Here is a 22,430-nt window from a genome sequence, read left to right as displayed (position 1 = left end):
CAACAACAGCATGTCTCTTAAGTCTTCATTCTGAGATCACAGCCTGTCACAACCTTAGACCTGCTTCTGAAAATTGTTACACTTGCGTCGTGAACCAAGCAAATCTTTGTATTACTACAGCAAGATAATGAGCTAGAGCAGCTGATCAACATCGCCTTTCCCAGATTTTTTTTTGCATCAAGTTCCTCGATTCGAGCCAAGGAATGCATGAAGCAGAGAATACAAAGATAGTTAACTCAGCACACTCCTATCCAGTTCTTAAATGCTAATGCTGCTTCTCTCTTTTTAAGTTGGGATTCTGTCTGGAATTTGGGAGCTTTGCCTTTGTGTAATGTTTTATGGTACTTCAAGAAGAGTGTTCTGTACTTGTACTTGTCAATGAACATCTTCGCTTTCTCCATCATTTCCAAAACTTCATTTGCTCTACTGAAAAACCCACCCCTCACGAAAGTGTAAAGAACAGAATCCAGGAGTTCCTGGTCAAATTTCATTGAGGTGTTATATGCTAGAGACTTCATCTCTCCCCACAGCTCTGTTACCTCTATATATTTTCCTCCTACAGCAGCATACCCAGTGACCATAGAATGGAAAGTTTGAGCATTTGGGGCATGCCCCAGACTTCTCATCTTCTTCAGTGCCTTCTCAGCATCTTGCATCAATCTCTTCCTGCAGAAAAAGTGGATTACGTTGTTCCAGTCATGAACAGCAGAATCCAATGTCGCCTGCCCTTCCTTCACTTCCTCCAACAGCTTTACCATCAACCTCGGTTCACAACCCTCTGCACATTCTTTCACCAACCTCTCAAACTCCTGATGACCAGCTTTTGGAATCTTGGCCTCTTTCATCTCAGTGTACAAATGAAGAGCTCCCTGTGTATCATTTTGAAGCACCTTAGATCGGATCAGCGCCTCATAACTGCTTGCGTCTAGCTGGATCCCAGCCTTACGAGCATCTCTTAATAGTGATGCTGCATTTCCTGCTTGGTTTGCTTCACAATATGCTTTTAAAAGAGCAGCGTATACGGAAGAACCAGTTTTTACACCAGCCAAGCACATTTCATCAAGAAGATCATGTGCCTTGTCTAACCATCCAAGCGATATGCATGAATTAATGACATTTACCAAGGCTGAATCATCATTGGAAGCTGGGGAATCTTCTCTATCTGCCTTTATAAGGAAGGCCGCCAAATCCTTGGTCTTGTCTGCTTCCAGAAAGGCCTTTACTAATTTAGCAAATATTTTTTCAGTTGGCTGGAGGATACCACGGTCAGTTGTTACTAATTCAACTTGGCTCTGCAATTTAGCTAACAATGCACCCAGCACTTCCTTAGCCTCAGCCTCAAGTCTCAAGAAATTTCTATCTATAGAAAACTCTTCATAAGATAATACAAGAATACCAGGTAACCTATTGTCTCCATAAGCATATGATTCTCTATGGCTTGAATGATGCCATGATTCAGAAATCGCTCCACGACGGAACTTGTTTCCCCTTCCAGCAGCATCAAATACCAGTGTTGCAACTGCAAGAGAACCTCTTGCTTTTTTTGCTTTCCGCAGCATTTCCAAAATCATGTTAGACGCAGAGTCTAAATCCCCGAATTTCAAATGGCATGCCAGCAAGCAATTGTAGAACTGGCGAAACTGGACATCAGTTAGGTTATGGGCTTCATCCACATATCTTTGAAGTTTTCTAAGCTCATCTCTCCGTCCATTTCTCTCGTATATTTGTGCCATTAATACCAATAAGTTAGCGTCCATTTTGATACCGACTCGAGGCATCATGTCAAGAAGCTGCTCTGCTTTCTTAGTTGTTCCAAACAAGAGACAACCAGCCAAAGCAATGTTGAAAGCAGTTGTATTAGGCTTCATAGCAATCAAAGGCGCATTACACTTCTTACGTGGGTCGACCCTGTGATCTTGGAACAAGTAACCTATCTCAAGAATCAACTCAGCAGCAACATAAGCCCCTTGAGCTGTTTGAGACATGTAGGCCAAGACAGCAGACCAAGCAGCAACAGGAGGGTATTCCTCCATCTCCACCATTCTTCTCAAAACAGTCGACGCAGGAACTGGCAACCCAGCTCTCGCGAGACCAAATGAAACAAAAACCAGCATATTTCTCTCCAACAAGTTCTGTTTGCTTTCCCCAATAGCCTGCTCCACCAACCCATAAGCCTTCTCAAGCCACTCAACATCACAGCTTTCTACAAAACCAGCTAAAAGCTTATTAACAACAGACTTCCTAGGAAACCCATCCATCTCCATATACTGCTCATAAAACTTCCACGCATCATTTAGTCTATTCTCATCAACTGCATTTTGTATCTCCACATTTAACTTAGCCGGGTCTCGAGCCTGGACCAAGATTGTTCCAGCCATAGTCGAAAACAAACCAAATCCAAATGTCGATTTTTTCGGTAATCTCAAAATACAATCTTGCACAATAGACTTGGCTAAACAATGAGAACCAACAGACCCAGAAACATACCCAAAATTTGAACAAGCTCGAACCTGGGATTCAAACGACCTAGCTGAACTTAAACTAGCATACGATGCTTGTACAACATGTAAAACACAAGGGCAAACTGAAGTTCTCCCAGGAGTGAATTTCCTCGTACAAAGCATCTTATGCAGACAGAACACAAACTCGATATCTAACTTAATATTATATTCAATTGTTACTGCTCGCTACTAGAAGCTATAAAGAACTGTGATTTGAGAAGGACGGATAGAACCTGAATCTTCGCCGGAGTCGATACCAGAAATTGTGAAGTTCAAGTATTGATATTTGGATTTTCAGGTCTACGGGAGTGTTGGGATGCGTGCAATCTCTGCTGCCGCTCCACAGCGCGGTGGCCGCGGCGAGGATGACGTCAGCGCTGAGCACAAGTTCGAGGAGCTGCCGGGCGCTCTCCCAGGGTACTCTGCCGCACCTCTCCCAGCCTCTAAAACTTTTGCTTTCTTTTTGAATTGTGAGTCACTTTTTTGCTTCTACCACAGTTGTTACTTGGTGTAATTGTTTTTGACATGAAAATGATTCATTACCTTTCGTTATGAATCTTAAGGTCTAGAATTTTTAGTAATCGACTCGTAAGTATTTTTATAAAAATTATATATATTTTTTGTTTTTACATCTAAGGCCTCGGCTAACATAGGGCCGGCCCTTCTGAAGAATGTTCCTCCTCTTAATCTCTATCATTTCCTCGGGTTGACATGATTCTGCCGAGCATCTTGATTGAGTACATTGTAATGGTCACGTGAGGGCAAAAATCTTGATGTTGTCAGAACCAGATTTTAACACACTATGTGTAAATACACGACATTATATGGATGATATCTATGACTTTATCATACATATATTAGGTCTCAATATATAAATAACTAAGATTACACGGTATATTAGGTCTCAACATATGTTATTGGGTATCATACATATGTTACTTGTGCTATAAGAATTTCCACTCTCTCACTGAAAATCTTTTTGTGGTTTGTTATACATTGGTAAATTTCTCACAAATGTCCAAAGGATTCAAACAAGTTTTTCTGGTGATGATAAATGTCATTTTTTGCCTATATTGACATTATGTAAATTATTGATCACTGAGTTCTTGTTTTATACGTTTCATAAATTCTATTAATTTAGAATGCTTGATGACACCCTTTTAATAAGAAAAAAGAAAAATTATTCAGACAGTGTCTTATATTTTAGAGAAGCTAACTTTTAGTATCTCAGCTTTTAAAAACTTCAAAACGGTATCTCACGGCCTTACCCCGACCAAAGAATAATATCTAGGTCTGTTAACTCCGTTAAGAAAACTAACGACAAACATGTTTTGAAGGCTATTTTCGTCCATTTCCATTTTGATTCTTTTTTTGTTTCCTAAACATTGTTTTCTCTCACCCGAATGTTCTTCCTTCCTTCTTTTTCAGATGAAACTCGGGGACTGAATTGTGGCTTTAAACTCAATCCACCTATAATTTTGTCATCTCAGCCAAGCTAGCGAGTGTCGTTGCTGCAGAGCAACATTTCCGTTTTCCCCTTGATGTGTGACTCAAGTCTCAACCTGCTTATTTTGAGTCTTCTTTTTGCGTATAGTGATGTGCAATGGAGATATTGTATACTCCGTGTTCTTAATTGTATAAGCTTAATTGGTCCCATTAACATATCAACTGAGTTTGACTTCTTTCTAACTCAGGGTCTTGGGACCAACAACTTCATCCGTATCTATAAGCAGAAGAGATTATATAAGGTATGGGCTTAGTGATGATCAATAACAAGCAAGAGTAATTTTGCGGAAGCAAACCAGAATGACACACAAATCCAACTGCCAATCTGCCATTAATGGTGAAGCATCATAAACATCCCAAACCCAGAAACAAGCTGGAGCAGTTGAAATGAAGATTGAAGACTTTGAAGGCACATTGTCCGGAGGCCAGCCTCCCGAGGCAAACATCTCGAGGCCCCGTTAACCGGTTAGATTAGTCGCCGCCTTGCACATGCCGCACCGACGAGATCCGACACCCAGTCTTCATGAAGAAGACTATTTTGTACCTACTCCCCTCACCCCATATTCAGTGAAGAAGTCCACATCCACAGACTTTTTCTTTGATCAGGCTGCATGTCAGTGACAAAGCATCCAAAAACTTTCAAAGCAACAATCCAACAGGCGCATCTAACACCTTGAGTTCAACTCAGACCCAGATCACAAAAGGCATCAAAGTATCAAATAATGGGTTATGTGAGTGGAGTTGAGGTGGGTTTTGTTATTGGGTATCGAAGATTTGAGATTGAACAGAGGAGTGTTTTTGGATCTTAGAGAGAGAATCCTAGAACGGCTTTGTACTTCAAGTTTGAGCCTTTGGAGTGAAGAGAGAGAGAGAGAGAGACCGCAGGCAGCAGCGTATGTACCTCTTTTTCTTAATTATTATTGTGTTTTTCTTATTATTTGGAGCAGAAAAACAAATGATAAAAATAGAAATAAGGGTAAATTGGTCATTTTGTGATAATAATATGTCTTCCGTTGGTATTCTTAACGGATTTAACAGTACCAGATATCGTTCTTTAGTCGAGGCAAAAACGTGAGATATTGTTTTGAAATTTTTAAAAACTGAGATACCAAATGTTAACTTCTCTAAAAAAAATGAGACGTTATTTGGACAATTTTTCCTAAGAAAAAAAAGAGAAAAAGGAATGCTTGATGACATGCATGCAGCATGCTAACCAAACGCCAACACGTTGTTGTCATCAACGGGGAGATTGATTATCTCTACCACAATGCCACGCATGCATTCTGGATCCGAACACACCGATCTCTCATCTCATCTCCCACAACAGAAAGTCCCCATTCTTCTTATTTGTTCTTGTTTTCACAGACCCCTTTTTGTTTAGAATCCACAATGTCGTCCTTCGACTCATTTCCTAACGAGGACGAACCCCATTACCCCTCCCCCACCACTCAACCTTTCGACGACGATGTAACCATGGGCTACGAGTCGTCGTTCAACCCTCCCACCCAGGCCGACTTCCCCTCCTCCGACGCACCACCTCCGCCTTCAACGCTCCACTCGGGAGATGTCCAAGACGATGTTGTTCTTCCTAACGAGCAGCAGCAACAACATCCCTCACCCAAGCCATATGGAGGAGGAGGATTTGGGACTGAAGCCTCCAACCCCGATCCCCACGACTACGCGTCGCCATTTGATTCGACCGCTCTTGAGGGCAATGCAGATGGTGATAATGAGGGTGACATTTTCACTTCCGGTGAGCCGGTGCTTCCGCCTCCGGAGCAAATGCGGGAGGAAGGCTTTGCACGCCGCGAGTGGCGCCGGTGAGTTCTCATGCAACATAAGATTGTATGGTATATATGCCTATATCGACATCCACAATTGCTCTAACCAGTGGCATTTGTAACATGCATGTGCTCGTTACCATCATATCTGATTTGTGAGGGTGATTGTGTCCCTGTATTTGGAATTGTGTTTTCTTGTGTTTTACGGTGTTTGGGTGGATATATATTTAGTAACATAAAGTGGTTTTGTCTTAGGGTAAAAATAAGTATTCTAGGAGTTTAGAGACAAAAATCTGTATTATGTACTTCCGAATGTGGTAAAAACCTTTACTGTCATTAGGCTAGTCATGTAAGAGGGGATGCAACGAGTGAGACAATATTCATTCCAAATTATATGAAAGTAGAATATGTTCTCGTCTAGTAGCAACTGCTTACAGTTTTTTTTTTTTGGCTGAAAGATGAGTGAGAGAGAAATGACCCCTAAAACTCTTATAGTAATTAAAAAAAAAAAAAAACAATCAAGAGAAGAGGATTAGAGCCAAACCTCTCATAACAAAATAACAACGAAACAAAACTATATATGAAAACCGAAATTGAGGAAGACCCATAAGGTCACTACTACAATATGACAAAATAAAAGGAGGAGATGAATCTCACCAAACCAGCTGTGTTAATGACGTCGTACCGTGATTAGCCAGATAAAACTTCTCTTATACATAAAGCTTAATATATCTCAGTATATTGAACAAGGAATTTTAATATAGCTGCATATATTGGAAGGAATTATAATGGGTTGTTGACTAGCATTATATGTCATTATTGGAAGAAAAGATGGTTAATTACTTTCATTTTCAATCCTTTTGTCGTTGTTTTTGTTTTACGTTTTGTGTTTTCTAATTTTTTTTTTGGTCATTGGTTTCCATTGAAACGATTATAAATATTAACCATTGAACGTGCATCCTTGCAGTCTAAATGCTATCCATCTCGAGGAAAAAGCGAAAAGAGAAAAGGAGATGCGAAGCCAAATTATTGAAGAAGCTGAAGAGTTTAAAAGGGCCTTTTATGAGAAAAGGAAGCTCACTTGTGAAACTAACAAGACTAACAGCCGAGAAAAAGAGAAGGTAATACTGAGAACATATTTGATGTAGAATCTCCATTGTCTACCTATTCCATTAATTTACCTCTCACTTCTACACAGGTGCTTGTATGCAAATGCGAACATAACCACCTTTCTTGCTTTCTATCTAGAAGATAAAATTAATCTGACTTTATTCGCAGCATTACTTGGCCAACCAAGAGAAGTTCCACAAAGAAGCAGACAAGCATTACTGGAAAGCAATAGCAGAGCTTATTCCTCGTGAGGTCCCTAATATTGAGAAGAAGAGAGGGAAAAAGGATCCTGATAAGAAGCCTTCAATTGTTGTCATCCAAGGTCCCAAACCTGGAAAACCTACTGATCTTTCACGAATGCGCCAAATTTTCCTGAAGCTCAAACAGACCCCTCCACCACACATGATGCCTCCTCCGCCGACACCTGCCAAAGACGATGCAAAGGACGGAAAGGATGGACCGGAAGGGAAAGACAACAAGGAAGGGAAAGATCCAAAGAATGGAAAAACAAATACACCAGAAGTCTCCCCTACCAAAGGTGTTACTGCTAATGGTACAAAGGATACTTCAACACCAGAGGCTCCTGTTGAACCAACAGTTGAGCAGGCTGCTGAACATGAGGGTCAACCACCTGCTGAACCGAAGGGTGAGCAACTCGCTGGAGCAGGGCCAGCTCTTACAGAGTGATGTTACATCTTCATTTTTTATTTTTTATTTTTAATTTTTATTTACATTCATCTGGAAGAATAAGCAAAGTTATATCCAGAGTCTGCAATATGGAGTGTATAGTCTGCAAAGGTTTCTTTTTTACTTGCTTTAGGGTATTTGTAGGTCAGCTTAATTCATAAGTGAACTCCTTTTTTGTGTTCACTCTTTTCATGCCGACTATCGTGTTATTTGGAATTACATATGTACGTACTATAGTTTGGCTTCGTACTTGGGTATTTTATTTGTTCATCTCTGGCGATATTTAATTTGAATATAAGAGTTATATGTAGAAAAATTGGTAGGCAAGATATTGTCGTAGCTGAGATTAAACTTGTAGTCCAATAAAGAGTGTGCATAGACAATGTTGGCGAAATTCTATAGCAAGGATGCATCGGAATTATTAGTGAAACCATACCCTGGATACCGTTATATATAGTCAAGTTGTTGCACAAGTTGAAGTGCAGCTTTGCCTTTCCTTCTGCATATGTAGGTGTTGAATGATTGTCTATTTGTCTTCCTTCCGAGCTAAATTGTTGTATGAGGAAGGATAGCCAATCAGCTCATAGTACCACACCTTGAAATACCTTGGCGTCATATATATATGCTGCAGCCTGGAAGCTGGAACACCTAAGAGTTTGAAGTCGCTTTATCCATCGGCAGTTGCATGGTTAATTTTATCATAGGAGAGAGCTTCTATCCGGGACTCCTTATAAGAAAGGAAATTAATGGAGGATGAACCTCCAAGTGAAAAAGAAGCAAATATACGAAAAAAGGCAGTAAGATATTATCAGTTATTACAACATAACACCAACTACCCACACCTACGTATGCGATTCACATATATTGCACCATTTCATTAACGGGATCAGATGCCTGTACACAGCACAACAATCAATTCCTAATAGTTTTGGCAAAACAAAGTTGAACTTGCATGCAAACCAAATTAATGAGGTGCCTGGATTGGGACTGAGCACCGCCAACACCACCAATCATCTCTTGCTCTCTCACAGGCATGCCATATATGACTGCCTCTGCTGCATGGTCCATATGCTCAACCATTTCTGCTCTTTAACTATGCGTGTTGAGTTCTTCGGGGCTAATTATCTTCGTAGCAGAAACTTTGAATCTCAAGAAATGCAGAAATGTTTTCTAGCCATGCCATTTTCGACTATTGGTAAAGGTCTCAAATGTAAAGGAAACACTTTTGTCATATCATCGAAGCAATGTCAACCCTTGGTTATTACAAAGAGGCATTGTATGTTTTTCAAGGCACTTGGAAACCTAGGTTAATTTGATCCTCTACAATATTCTAATTATCTTATAAAGTTGTATAAATGCATAATATAGTAATGGAGATTATATACATCTAGCTACTTCATTTTTCGTCAGTACGTAATGCATAATAGTAGGTAGGTTGTATATACATGGTGATCGAAGAGCTAGAATTACGGAAACTTCATACATTTTTTCTGACTTCTGAGAGAGAGAGAGAGAGAGAGAGAGAGAGAGTAAAGATTCCAGAAAGCTTGCAGGACCTGCAGAAATATGGAAGTTAGTTATTTCGTATTCACTACAGTGTTGGAGAACAGGTGAATTCATTAATTACATTCACAACCACTACCTTAATTACAACGCCTATTTAAACCTCGTTCCATTGACACCAGTAGCAGTAAATTCACCCACACCACCTCTCACCTCTGATCTCTCTCTACTCTTTCTTTCTCCCACATTCTCATCTGAAACAACTCAAAAACACATTCATATATTCATGGCTAAGCAGTTCTACTTTAGGCTGTTTTCTTCTGGTTTGCTTGTTTTGTACTTCATGGTGCTGCAGGCTGAAGTAGCTTGGGGTCAAGGTGGTGCTGCAGAAGGGAGGAAAGAAATGGTGCCTGCAATGTTCATATTTGGAGACTCTCTGATTGACAATGGCAACAACAACAACCTCCCTTCATTTGCCAAAGCCAACTATCCGCCCTATGGAATCGATTTCAGTGGCGGACCAACTGGTCGGTTTAGCAATGGTTATACCATGGTTGATGAAATAGGTAACTTTGTCTCTGCATGTTGCATGTTTCATCTTGCATGTTGTTTAAAACTTTTGCTCTTCAATTCAACTCTTCAAGTATGATTAATTTAAGAGTCTTAGGATGGAGTATTAGTGTTATTTTTGACAGAAGATTAGGCAGTTAGTTTCCAATTAATGGAGTAAACCATATATTTTGAACAAATATTAGGCACATATTTCCTTGTTTTTTCTTCTAAATTTATTACTCTTATATATTGGGAGATTGTAGCTAGTGGTTTTGAACTGTTTGACATAGTATACAATATTTGTATTCATGCAGCTGAATTGCTAGGACTTCCCTTAATTCCTGCTTTCTCTGAAGCTACTGGAGATCAAGTCCTTCATGGTGTTAATTATGCATCTGCAGCCGCTGGAATCCTTGATATCACTGGCAGAAACTTCGTACGTGGTTTTACCTTCATTCATGAAACGATTAGCTACATAGTATTTGTTACTTTCCTAATCTTATTGATTAGGTAGACACATGACGCTTGCTCAAGCTTTTGCATGCCTTATTCCACCATATCAATAGAAGACAGTTTCCTCATATTAAACTCCAAATATCTGCAAAACACCATTAGATATGTGTTTGACATGTTATGTCGTTAGATAGTACATTTAAACTCTAATCGACTTGGACATGTACGTAATAGTTGAGATTAACACTTAGACAACACATATATGTAGCTACATTATGCATGTGTTCCTGGCATTTGAATACAATCTTTGAGAGCAAGTTACTGGAATAATTTGGTCCTGAATCGATTGTCTTTGTCAGGTTGGTCGCATTCCTTTTGGTCAACAAATAAAGAACTTCCAGACTACACTTGATCAGATAACAGAGAACCTGGGCGCAGATGATGTTGCCCGGGCCATTGGGAAGTGCATATTCTTTGTTGGAATGGGCAGCAATGACTACCTAAACAATTACCTTATGCCCAACTATGACACCAAGAATCAATACAATGCTCAACAATTTGCTGATCTCTTGGCTCAGCAATACACTCATCATCTCACTGTAAGAACGTACTTCACCTCTCCTTATGAATATGTAATGCTAGGCAGACCATGTTCTTAGATCATATCGGTTGACAGTCTCGTTGATAGGAGTGGACTCTACCTCTTTGTACATATAGAGGCCTCCTATCTCTACTAGCTTGAGATCTGTCCAGGATGTGAACCAAGCTATGAAAAACAGAATTTTCTTAGTAAAGCTACAGTTACTAAACATTGTTCATCTTTTACTAATTATTCTAACTCTGACTCTCTGAGCTAGCTTGTTTTAAACTTCATTTGTGTAGATTGGTACAAATTTGGCAACGTTGTAGTTTATTTACATGTTAAAGAGACTAGAATATCTAAGAATTTATCTGAATATGACATATTACAGAGGCTCTACAATCTTGGTGCTCGAAAATTTGTTATTGCTGGAGTTGGGAGGATGGGTTGCATACCAAGTATCTTAGCCCAAAGTCCAAATGGAAGCTGCTCAGAGGATGTTAATCTCCTTGTTTTACCCTTCAACGCAAATGTGAAGGCAATGATCAACAATCTTAATACCAACTTACCTGGTTCAAAGTTCATTTACATTGACATTGCTCAAATGTTTGAAGATATCGTCACCAATGCTAGAGTTTATGGTATTCCTCGCTATCATCTACATCAATTTTATATATTCTTCATCAATAATCAGCCATAGATCAATTTTTGTTCTAAGTTATCTTTTGTACTGGCAATAGGATTAAGTGTTGCGAATCGTGGATGCTGTGGTATTGGGCGTAATAGAGGGCAAATAACATGTCTTCCAATGCAAACACCTTGCCCAAATCGTGACCAGTACGTGTTCTGGGATGCATTTCACCCAACCGCAGCTGTGAACATCATAATAGGCAGGAAAGCTTTCAGTGGAGACTTTAGCCAGGTTTATCCCATGAACATTCAGCAGCTTTCCACTCTTAACATTGAAACCAATTAACTAATGAGAGGAAAACTTATCATCTGAAACTAGCTAGGAACTTCGCATGATTCTAGTTTATCATTTGGCATCATCCATTTTGATTTTGCTACTTTGTCTAATTCTCCATGTATTATGCACTGCTTACTAAAATCGCATCTATTTTGGTTTTGATTATGTTTTTAGAAGTTTAGACCTGCTCTGAAGTTGTTTTGGAACTAGCTATCTAAGGAAGATATTAGTCATATTACCATCTTAAATTAAACATACAGGTGCTAGCATAAGTTACTAAAACACAAGTAGACAACCTTTTATTACCAACAATTTAAGTGCTTAACAACCTGTGAGAACAATCATAATATAAATATGCTTATGCATGGAAGCTCCAAACCCCCTTATAGCATTGCCAATTGTTGTATATTGATGGGATACGTATACTGTCTGGAACTGAATGTTACCTTGCCGAACCCAACGTTTGCTGTATCTGTTGGATGGAAGGCATCCCAAAACAGGTACTTCGTTCGATCTCGACAAGCTTCTTGAAGAGGAAGACAAGTTAGCTGCCCATTGTTCCTTCCTACTCCACAACACCCCTTATCAATCACATCAAATCCTGCATATACCATTTTTCAAAATCAAGGGTTAGATACGGACCAAAACAAATTCTGCTAGCATGCAAAGTTTTCTTCACATATCTGACATGTATGCTGTGATTGCTGTCAACTATAGTCAATCTAGTTAGGGGATGTAGTTATGTTTTATGCATGCAAAATATGTAGTTTATGTACCAGAAGCCTTTGGGTTTTGATAGAGGTCAACGTTGCTTTGATAAGCATCTACGTAGACAAACTTGGCTCCAGGCAGTTGATCGCCATTGAAACTGTCAACAAGTTTTTTAAGCCCTGAGTTGAACATAACAATAGCTTTGTTGATGTCTTCATTGCACCGGCTGTTGTTTCCACGAAACCTTGCTAGTTCATAGGGTATGCAGCCAATTTGGCCAATTGCTGTCACAATCACTTTTCTAGCTCCAAAGGAATACAGTTGCTGAAGAAAACGTAGAAAAAATAAAGGTAGAGACTTTGTTTCAGATAGAAACATGTATTAATATCTTGCACTAGATGAAGATGGCCACTGTTGACATTGAGAAATTCACCCTCACACTGATTCTTTATGTTTTGTTATTTCAAACACGGGGAACTAGTAAATGATGGTTTTTCAGATCTAGTATAATGTAGCTGTCTGAATTACTACTTACAGTGAGCTGGCGCGAGTAGTCTTTTAGAAGTGCATCAGCATAAGCTTTTGTAGTGAAATCGGAACTGGTCGAGTAGAAGTCAGGCATGTAATAATTGTTAAGATAATCATTACTCCCCATCCCAGAATAGAAGATGCATCTGCTAAGATAGCTGCTTAGTGCATTGGCGTCTCCTCTTAACACCCTCCTCATTTCCGGAAGTATTTCATTTCCAAAAGTCTGGACTTGTTGGTTCATCGATGTGTGACCACCCTGTGCGTGGAAAAAAAATTCAATCTAACGTACACTCCAAATTAATGTGATAAGAATGTGTCTTAGCTAACATCAATGTCAGAGTAAAGGTCTCTTGTTACCAAATTATCTCCAGTTTCATCTCGAATGCCAGATGCTCCCGATGCAAGATTCACTCCCCTCATAAGTGCAGCTCCTCGAGTTCTTGAATAAGGCGGAATGAAAGTTGGAAACCCCAGAAGCTGAGCTGCAAATGCCACAAGAATAGTGTTAGATTACTACTTCGGTACAGGAGCTGCTAGGTATCCAAAGAATGATGTTCAATGAAAATTATTGATGTGCACACACATTCACATTACCTAGTACATCAACATAGGTTCGACCATTGGTGAAGCGGCCGGTGACACCCTGAGGAAAGTCGATGCCATAAGGCCTATAATTTGCTCTAGAAAGTGTGAGCAGTCGATTGTTGTTTCCATTGTCCACCAAGGAGTCACCGAAAATGAAGAAGCAAGGGACTTGCTGCTGCTGTGGCTGCGAGCAAGCCCTGGCACTCAACCGCAGCCAAACCACTAGTGCAAATAACAACCTCCCCAACTCTTTAAACTTCCTCATCTCTTAATCTGATTGGACCATAGCTTCTCATTGCTACAGGCCTACGGTTTTATAGACATGTTCTAGGGCCTTTTCCTAATAGCTATTAAGCCACTCATGTGTAATATGGTTGTGATGATGAGGCCTTGTGAATAAAGCAAACTTTTAGTTCAGCAGCGGTGGTTATGGACAATCATCCTGTGAACTGCTATAAATTTTGCCATTTTCATACATGTACTAGAAACAGATGAGATCAGTATGACATTTGTCAGTGTGCACATCCATGTATATGTATGGAAGCTAGGGATACAAAATTCCATGGACAAATCGCTCATCTTTTTCTCGCTTTGATATACTTTGTATGTAAATAATAAAGATGAACCACTTCTAGCTTCTTCAGACCAAAAGAGAAAACCTACTCTTAACTTCATAGAATGCAAAGACAATTAGGGGAGGACTTCTCAGTTCTCACCATGCAGTTACTATGGGCTTGGTACTAGCACATATCAAAGTTCGATTTACATATCTAATGATGTCCAAAATCCAATCTTTGTTCTTTAAGCCGATAAGAGATGTTATCCATCATTTGTAGTAAGATAAGAAAGACTGGTAATGAGTTACCATGTCCCAGTGGTGCCTGGACAAGATGCTCCTGCAGGATGCATATTTTTAGAGGAAAACAAGGACTTGCAGCATAGTTGCTTCAGGTGACTTCAATATTCGCCCCATATTTATCCATGCATATATGATATTTATCAATCATCACACTTATCCTCCTCAAGTCATCAATGTCATCTTTGATGATCTGGGATAGCGTTTTTTTTTGGGCTGTTTATTTATTGTCTAACTATACGACAAACAAACAACAAAAAAATAATGGGAAAGATTACCTAGAGCCTGAACTTCAGTCATGTACATACAAAATCATTTGAATTTGTTCACATTAGGTGTTTAAAACATGTCTTTCTGTCAAAAAATACTGAGAAAGAGCCAGGAAAGTAAGAATCTTGCATTACAACTCTTGGAATCTCTTGGGAATTATCAACAAGAACGAAAAGGGGGTTATCAAATTGATGCTCTTATCTACATTTCACTACTGACTCATCAATATCATCCAACTCTACTCAATTTGTCTCCAAAATTACATAATGAAAATTGGATTGAACTCACATACAGCCAACAGCAGCTTCAGAAGCAAGATGCATATGATAACGCTTAATCTCAGAAAACTTCTGTCTGAATTGCTCAAAATTACCGGACTTAATTGCCTCCCTTACTGAGCGGAAGAAACCTAGATAGTGGTGAGTATTATGTCTGCAATTCAAAGAATAACACAATGATCACAAACACATTAAGAAAAAGAAGACGCCAACTGTATAATAAAGTAGCCCATACATTTCAAGTAGAATCTGAGCTAGCATTTCATGAACATTGAGCAGGTGATTAATGTATGCTCTTGTATGATTCTGGCATGTGTAACAGTTACAATTTTCAACAATTGGTGTAGTGTCTTTCCTGAAAAAAAGAGGGTAAAAAAGAATGTCAAGATAACATCTCTTGCAAGCACTGCAATAGTTATTTTTTGATATACTGAGCAATAAATGATCACTAAAAAGTTCTATAAAATATGCTAAGATGCACTTCACAAATTTATGTCCCAAAATGCAAATGCTATTCCAACTCGCATTATCTCTAACAAACTTGGAAATAAATTAAAAATAATAGCATTTGTTATCACCAAATCGATAGCCAATTGCAGATAGCTTGGGCAATCTATTGAGTTGCATAATGAAGAATAATGTTGAATTACATGAATGTGTTACACCATAGATATGTCATTTATAAGGAGGACAAATCTAGAAGCTTGGCATTGGTTAGGTAAGCACACAGTGAAGTCAATCATGGATCCCTATATACATTGTGTATCCACAAGTTAAGGTCAAACATGGGTTACTATTAAACTATCAACCTGATAGACAAAATACTAAACCGATTGACTTGTGAAGACCGTTAGTGATACAAGCATAAAGTGAAGTCATCAGTTACCTGTAAATTGTTGCTCTTAAATTAATCTTGCTCTGATCACTTCCTATATTACTTAAGTGAAGAGCAGAGACATTGGTCTCAACACCATCTAGTGGGAAGGTAAGTGCAAAGCCTCCAAGGGTAAGATGGTATATATACCTGCATTAGATTGATACATGTTAGTGATATTACCCCTTCTGGAGAAGATACTTGCAAGGAGAGACAATGCTGAGATTGTTAGAAATGAATGAACAACTTACGTAGAGTCAAAAATATCAACTCCTGCAGCAACACCCTGCAAGACCTCCTCTGCCAGAAATAAGGAAGAGCACAAGTTCATTTGCTATTAGAATGTCATGTATATCAGAGAAGTTAAAAGTGATAGAGACATTATTCTTCGATGAATTGTCCAAACAATTGCATGACTACAATCTATTACCATATGAAAGATTACAGAAAATACGACACGAATATGTTCTGCTAAATGATGTATTTATATCCAAATCATGAAATTTTCTCAGATGTTATCTGTTAGCAGAGATCTAAAAGATCGATAATGGTAAATTCGTTACACCTATTACCTGGAAGTCCAAGCCCACTGACCAAGCGTGGTTTCTCTTCTTCTAAGATATCCTGAACATATTCTGGCATTATTAGATATAAATCATCATAACGGAAAAGGTAATTGTTTATTATATTGACTCGGCTATTGTTTTTTAAAGAAGACAAATGATGGAACTACATACGAACAACATTACTCCAAGAGTCATTTTAAGTAAGTTCAAACTGTGGTCGAAGAGCGGCTTAATTGGTAGTGTAATTGTTAGTAACACAACAAGAACTTGTACAGTATCCAGTGTGGTCCTCAGAAAGTCCTACTACCAAATTACTATCAAGCCAAGATTGAAAAGAAAAACTTGATGTGATGGCAGTTTAAGAATTAACTTCGTGTGTTAATATAAACCATATTTTGGCTAAATGTAACATCTCTGTGAATAAATAACTTGTGGGGGAGCAGTTCACTATGTTGTGCCTTGAGGTTTACTCCTCAGGTATTTCTTTCATTGGTATTCTTGCTATAAGCCTATATTGATAAAAAAGAATAAAACTATTAAAAAAAATAGAAAAAATTCAGAACACTTATATAGTGTAAGAGTAAAAGATGCACTCTAATCTTTTAGTTAAGGCAGAAGATGACGTCTTTATTATTTTTGTTTGGAACACTTCATTTTAGGATTGTGTTAACCTTTAACTTCTCAAAGGAACAAATTATATTCACTAAAAAACAATAACAAAAATCGTTGATAAGATAAAAGTGGACAAGTTTTCCAAGCAACTGCAAGGTAGGAAAAACAGCAAAAGCCACGAAAATACACCAAACACACAACTATGCAGAGAAACCACCTAAAGAACCCTGTGCTTTACTACAGCTCCCTATCGGTCAAGCAAACTGAGAGAAATACTATACTCTCTAAATTCAGCTAAAACAGAAGCCCATAAAGCTGCAAAAAATTTCACCTAAATCCAAAGCTCCTCCAACCCAAAATCTGTTTTCTTTTAGTTTCCATCCAAAGCACCCACATGACATCTAGCAGACTGCAACCTGTTCGAAAGCCATTATTCTGTGTACTTAATAGAGTAAGACTCCCAGGGTACTTCCAACTCAACCCATCTATAAACACCTTTTCCCCAAACACGAGCAACAACTGCGCATTGCACAAAAACATAATCTAACATTCCTGTCTTGTACATTTATCCCCTTTTATTCTTGGATATAAAAAGGAGGAAAGGCATAAATCTAGGAGGGCAGGCCTGCTAATCTATGTACAAGGGAATGTGAAATTTTCAAATTTATCACCCAATTTTTATCATGACAATTGTCAACTGATTATGCAATAAGAAACATCTACCTCAAACCCCTGAAAGGGGTCAACCAAATTCCCCTAAAAGAACAATAAACAAACTACAGTGTAGCATTGTTTCCTAGTGATGTGATACATTAATACCTTTTAGAACAGATAACAGCTGTTTGACCTCAAGTGCCAACCAACTATTACCCTAGTGATGGTTCTCCCTCCCTCCCCTCTCTCTGAGAAGAAAAGAGAAAGTGTAAACCCTGACAACAAATATTGACCTCTATCATAACCCTCATTCAAAGTCAACTTGATTTAAGTTGCTTGACCAGTGATCTTCAAAGATTACCGATCTCATTAAGCATTTGAATGACAAATGGAATATGCTGCTTCTAAAATAAGCAATGCGACTCACTGATTAAATCTAGAAATAAATTCAAGGTTGGTAACTTACAGTAACAGCATTAAGGAGAGCAGGGCGCTCATCCATGCTCTCTCCAAGCCCAAAACCTCCAATCCAATAACCTGCACAAGGATATATATCTAAATGTTTAAAAATGAAATCGTAAATGATAATAATACACCAGAATATTTATGTGTTTTTATAATAGCTTTCATGAGTTTTCAAATCCATGTAAGGATGACATGCTTTGGTGCATACTTTATTAGAAATCAGGTGACCTTGCTTCAGCGTTTGAACTAATTCATTACTATATGGGCCAAATAGACTGAGCTGGTAATTATATGCATGTACGATACATAATTATTTAATACTTGAATACCAAATCATGATGGTTTTATAACAATGACATCAATCTCTTACTGGCAGGAATAAAGAATGGTTATCTTTAAGTTGTTACTAGTGAATATTTTGTTCTACCGTTTTGTAGTTGAGTGGTACATTCAGTGGAGGATCTTGGGAAAAAGTACAAGCGCAGAGGTGAAGAGATTGTGAAGAAGTCAAAACAGTATATTAACTGACCCAAATCAGAATTATGGAAAAGAAAAAAAGAAGAAAGCAAAAATTGCTGTGTTGTGTAATGGAACAAAAGCAACACCCCCAAGTAAGACAACAAATCTGACCAAAACATGAAAACTGTTTCCGGTTAGAACTTAGAACTATGGTCAACTGTCCAGTCGTTAGAAGAAAATAAGGAGCATATGCATACATCTTTTTACAAAAGAAAATAGTAGAAAACAGTGATTAACCTGATACACTTCGGCTGGCCACCTCTTGCGCACATCGCTCACGTTCTTGAACAGAAGATCCTCCAACAATGGATCCAAAAACAGATCCACCTGCCTACATTTTGAACGATTAGTATGTGTCCATCAATCAATTTAAACAAAAAAAAAATACAGAGAAAACTCAGTTTAACACTTGAAACCCTACTAATAGAGTTAAACCGTCACAGCATCAAGACATCATCGTATTAAAACTCCAAAGAAACTAACAATCAAAATTAAGGGGCCACACAGGCAAAGTTATTAACAACTAACTGAATGTTTTTCTAAAGCAAGAACTAAAATGAAAATCAACAACCTCCAATGTCTTCAAAGGTACTAGAGGATTCAAAGAATATTTACAAAATCCATATAAAGCATAGCTCCTCACTAACTTGCTGAGGATACAAACATCATGTGAAATTGGTTGTGAACACGCACTGATAAAAAAAGTGCCCAACATATTCTAGTTCCTAAGGAACAACTTTTAAGATGCTAGGTCTTCTAGTGACACATCTTGCAAATAATACATCTTATATGCAATTAATGTTAGCCCTCCCTAAAGGTAGCAAAATAGTGTGGTCTTTTACCTGATTTAGCTGAATGCATTCGTCAAGCCATCTAACAGTTCGATCAACCGAGGTCTTGTTCCTCTTATCATTTACCCATGCAGGGACTTCGTCCGCCAAAGCGGTCCATACATTAGGCTTCAATGAAGAAATCAATTCAACATACTCTACAGGCTTAACCTACAAGCACATAAAAACAACAGTAAATCCACTATATTAACTCAAAAACCAACAAAACTCATACTAGCCAAATGGAAACCAATATGTTCATACCAAACTGCGACCAACGGGAGTGTCGAAAGATGCTCCCAATTTATTAGTGCTATTACATTCCGGGAGGGATTGAATAGAGTCTCTCGGAATGGCTACGAATCCGTGGTCCGGCAAACCCACCAGTTTATGCAATCCTCCTATTTTCGATATTGTATTGGGCGAGATGCCTTCCAAGCTGCAGAATGGTACAAATGTTAAGTTACTTTCACAAAACCCAATTCAGAGACATTTAAAATGCATTTACTTACAAGTGGAGGGAGCTAACATGGAGGAGATGGGAATCAGGGGAAGGGAGAGACGGGAGAAGGTCAGGGGGGATGAAAAGGGGGAGGCCCTTTCGGGTAGAGAGGAGAAGAGCAGGGGTCTCTATTGGGCTGGGGCAGCTGCCCAGATGGAGCACTCCTGCCCGTGCTCTTCCACTGCTCCATGCCTTCACTGCGAATTTCATGGTTTTTGTGTTGTTTGGCCAGAGACAAAAGGAGTCGGAAAGAACAAAGAGAGAGCGAGCGGGGGTAGCGGTAGTGGGTTTAGGCAGGGTTTTGAAAAGTAAATCCTTTTTGATGTTGCTAGATGTACCCAGCAAACTATTTAATAGACTTAGCAATTAAAAATTATCCTGTATTTTCCAGTTTTGCCCTTATTATAATAAACCCAGCAAACACAAATTCTTCTCTTAGAGTCGGATCAGAGGCATTAAATTAAGAAGAAGAGATGTGGCAACAACTGCGTAAACACAACATCCTATTTAGGAGGCTAAAGTGGGATCTGGGTCATACCATCTTATCGTTGCTTTGCTTTGAGCCTTTGAGTTGAATTGAAATTTTGTGATTAATTGCGTAGTCATCTATTCATCTGCAGTGTCAATCTTTGATTAAGAGATTTTTAGCCGATTTTGTTCTTCTTCTCCATTACCTGAAATATATTCTACAATTATATGTTTTAAGATAATCGAAGTTCCATACCTGTATTGATATGGGTGAGATATATGTAATGGGATGATCATTGAATTGGAATTTTTTTTTTGAAGGCAATCTGTTCCGATATCCCGTACATCAAATCTTCTCAAGATTCTATACTTAGATCATGGGAAAGCTCCTCCTGATTTCCTCCCCCATATTAGTTCTCTTTCTGGTCTCAACGTGGTGTTAGAGATGATGTTTGCTGGGTTTATTATAACAAGGGCAAAACTGGAAAATACAGGATAATTTTTAATTGCTGGGTCTATTAAGAAGTTTGCTGGGTACATCTAGCAACACCCATCTTTTTAAAGTAAAAAAATTATTAAAAATATAATATATATATATATACCTTTATTTCTTATTCATAGTCACAGCGCACTTACATCGATTATTATTTTACGTCAAAGCTATCTGACAGTAAGCAAATCAAACTAATTAACAAGTACCCTCACTGCAAACATGTTTAGCTCAATTATTCAGTCTACACAAAAGAACATTCATCTCGCTATCTAACTCCTTTTGAAAAATAAACCTAATCACCTAGAGATCACAATTGGTTTACAACCAAAATTACTAACTAAATAGATTAGCAGGTTGGAAAAAGGGCTCGTTAATTCCACTAAATTGAGTTAATTTCAAACTAAAAGGTTGGAAAAAGGGCTCGTTGTCTAGAGCTTGTAGGCTTACTTTAATCAAAGCTAATATTTTTAGTATGTCAAATCACGTTATCTCTTGTTTTAAATGTCTTGCTAAAGTTACCATACAACTTGATAAGAAGGGAAGAGATTTCTTTTGGGGCTCTAATGCTAAATCTCATGTTGTTGCTTGGACAAAGCTTGCACTCCCGATGAGGTTAGAGGGCTTGGTATTAGACCCTAGGCTTATTTTAATAACGCAGCTATTGCTAAGCTGGACTGGATAATTATATGTAATCACAATAGTTGGTGGGTCGACATAGTGACTAAAAAGTATCCAAGACATTCTTCTTTCATTCAGGCTAATATAAAGACCACAGCTTCTGTGGCATGGAAGGGTGTGCTGGACTTAAGAGAGCTCCTCTATAAAAGGATCAGATAGATTGTGGGAAATGGCAAGGACAATGCGTGTTGGACATTCAACTGGGTATTTCTTGTCCTCTTGTTTCTATTTTGGATGATGCTAGCATGTGATCTATTAATTGGAATGAGACAGTAGCTGACTACATCATAAATAATTCTTCGAATAGAACAAAGTTGCTTAGTGTGCTTGAGGCTAATATTGTGGGCAAAAGCTGGACTACGTGCTTTGTGCCGTACGCCAGACGGAGTCGTTAACGGCAGGACATTTCTGTAATATCAACATTATCACGGTAAATACCCGATCTTACTGCGAGACCGGAGGACAAAAGAGAAAATTTGCCTCCAGAGTCGATCCCCAGACAATGCAGAACACGTCTTGGAGGATTCATAGTTGGTGTAAGATCAGGAAATCCAGAACGCAGAGATATTTGACACAAAGCTGAGTGGTGAGAGAGTAGAGTCGAATCAAGCAATGAGAGAAAAGAGCCGTATGGGGTTGAGGGTTGAAACCCTCTCCCTCTGTTGGTAAACTTGCTTCACTTCCTTGAAGCTTTGTGAGGATTCAATCGGGTGGGTAATTCACATATCAAAAACCTAATCAACCCAAGTCTCCAATCCAACCTCCGCTCTCCAAGCCGCCATCTCCACATCCGTAGTGATTGCAATGAATTGAATTTATTTCGTTTCTGCAGTTGAGGAATTGATTCCCTGTTCATTTGTTTCTCCTGCAATACTTTTGTGAATTTCAATTTTCATGT

The 22,430-nt window shown here is 38.6% G+C and overlaps 5 protein-coding genes across 5 annotated transcripts; 2 read left to right on the top strand and 3 right to left on the bottom strand.

Annotated features, from left to right (window-relative positions):
• Positions 1-105: 105 nt before the first annotated feature.
• LOC101291053 (pentatricopeptide repeat-containing protein At1g03100, mitochondrial-like) lies at positions 106-2,780 on the bottom strand. The gene has a single exon (XM_004299827.1). It carries the CDS (start codon positions 2,622-2,624, stop codon positions 237-239), a length of 2,388 nt encoding a protein of 795 aa, XP_004299875.1. The 5' UTR covers positions 2,625-2,780; the 3' UTR covers positions 106-236.
• Positions 2,781-5,396: 2,616 nt separating this feature from the next.
• LOC101299389 (clathrin light chain 1-like) lies at positions 5,397-7,627 on the top strand. The gene is made up of 3 exons (XM_004301419.1): positions 5,397-5,827; positions 6,756-6,909; positions 7,067-7,627. Exons 1-3 carry the CDS (start codon positions 5,397-5,399, stop codon positions 7,583-7,585), a joined length of 1,104 nt encoding a protein of 367 aa, XP_004301467.1. The 3' UTR covers positions 7,586-7,627.
• Positions 7,628-9,491: 1,864 nt separating this feature from the next.
• On the top strand, positions 9,492-11,649 carry LOC101299096 (GDSL esterase/lipase At1g71691-like). Its single transcript, XM_004301418.1, has 5 exons — positions 9,492-9,654; positions 9,955-10,076; positions 10,453-10,692; positions 11,065-11,314; positions 11,414-11,649. Exons 1-5 carry the CDS (start codon positions 9,492-9,494, stop codon positions 11,647-11,649), a joined length of 1,011 nt encoding a protein of 336 aa, XP_004301466.1.
• Positions 11,650-12,023: 374 nt separating this feature from the next.
• On the bottom strand, positions 12,024-13,732 carry LOC101298803 (GDSL esterase/lipase At1g33811-like). Its single transcript, XM_004301417.1, has 5 exons — positions 13,477-13,732; positions 13,240-13,364; positions 12,887-13,138; positions 12,417-12,675; positions 12,024-12,241 (listed from the first exon to the last, which is right to left on the bottom strand). Exons 1-5 carry the CDS (start codon positions 13,730-13,732, stop codon positions 12,024-12,026), a joined length of 1,110 nt encoding a protein of 369 aa, XP_004301465.1.
• Positions 13,733-14,709: 977 nt separating this feature from the next.
• Positions 14,710-20,207, bottom strand: LOC101290768 (queuine tRNA-ribosyltransferase subunit QTRTD1-like). The gene is made up of 10 exons (XM_004299826.1): positions 19,904-20,207; positions 19,656-19,830; positions 19,404-19,562; positions 18,799-18,892; positions 18,044-18,114; positions 16,318-16,369; positions 15,997-16,045; positions 15,758-15,895; positions 15,107-15,226; positions 14,710-15,025 (listed from the first exon to the last, which is right to left on the bottom strand). Exons 1-10 carry the CDS (start codon positions 20,101-20,103, stop codon positions 14,878-14,880), a joined length of 1,206 nt encoding a protein of 401 aa, XP_004299874.1. The 5' UTR covers positions 20,104-20,207; the 3' UTR covers positions 14,710-14,877.
• Between the last annotated feature and the right edge of the window lie 2,223 nt (positions 20,208-22,430).

This window comes from Fragaria vesca, linkage group LG5 (assembly GCF_000184155.1).
Source record: "Fragaria vesca subsp. vesca linkage group LG5, FraVesHawaii_1.0, whole genome shotgun sequence".
In the NCBI taxonomy this organism is placed as follows: domain Eukaryota; kingdom Viridiplantae; phylum Streptophyta; class Magnoliopsida; order Rosales; family Rosaceae; genus Fragaria; species Fragaria vesca.
The sequence above is the reverse complement of the archived record's forward strand: the minus strand, read 5'-3'. Positions and strand labels throughout refer to the sequence as shown.

Bases quoted from the DNA above. Each gene is read 5' to 3' on its own strand.
- LOC101298803 (XM_004301417.1), bottom strand. From the start codon at position 13,732: ATGAGGAAGTTTAAAGAGTTGGGGAGGTTGTTATTTGCACTAGTGGTT. The intron at 12,676-12,886 runs GTAAGTAGTAAT...CGTTTTCTTCAG, and splicing joins ACTACTCGCGCCAGCTCACT to CAACTGTATTCCTTTGGAGC. The intron at 12,242-12,416 runs GTACATAAACTA...TGGTATATGCAG, and splicing joins TCAAAACCCAAAGGCTTCTG to GATTTGATGTGATTGATAAG.
- LOC101299389 (XM_004301419.1), top strand. From the start codon at position 5,397: ATGTCGTCCTTCGACTCATTTCCTAACGAGGACGAACCCCATTACCCC. The intron at 5,828-6,755 runs GTGAGTTCTCAT...GCATCCTTGCAG, and splicing joins GCACGCCGCGAGTGGCGCCG to TCTAAATGCTATCCATCTCG. The intron at 6,910-7,066 runs GTAATACTGAGA...CTTTATTCGCAG, and splicing joins ACAGCCGAGAAAAAGAGAAG to CATTACTTGGCCAACCAAGA.
- LOC101299096 (XM_004301418.1), top strand. From the start codon at position 9,492: ATGGTGCCTGCAATGTTCATATTTGGAGACTCTCTGATTGACAATGGC. The intron at 10,693-11,064 runs GTAAGAACGTAC...GACATATTACAG, and splicing joins AATACACTCATCATCTCACT to AGGCTCTACAATCTTGGTGC. The intron at 11,315-11,413 runs GTATTCCTCGCT...TACTGGCAATAG, and splicing joins CACCAATGCTAGAGTTTATG to GATTAAGTGTTGCGAATCGT.
- LOC101291053 (XM_004299827.1), bottom strand. From the start codon at position 2,624: ATGCTTTGTACGAGGAAATTCACTCCTGGGAGAACTTCAGTTTGCCCT.
- LOC101290768 (XM_004299826.1), bottom strand. From the start codon at position 20,103: ATGAAATTCGCAGTGAAGGCATGGAGCAGTGGAAGAGCACGGGCAGGA. The intron at 19,831-19,903 runs GTAAGTAAATGC...ACCATTCTGCAG, and splicing joins CATGTTAGCTCCCTCCACTT to CTTGGAAGGCATCTCGCCCA. The intron at 18,115-18,798 runs GTTAATCACTGT...ATCCTTGTGCAG, and splicing joins GGCCAGCCGAAGTGTATCAG to GTTATTGGATTGGAGGTTTT.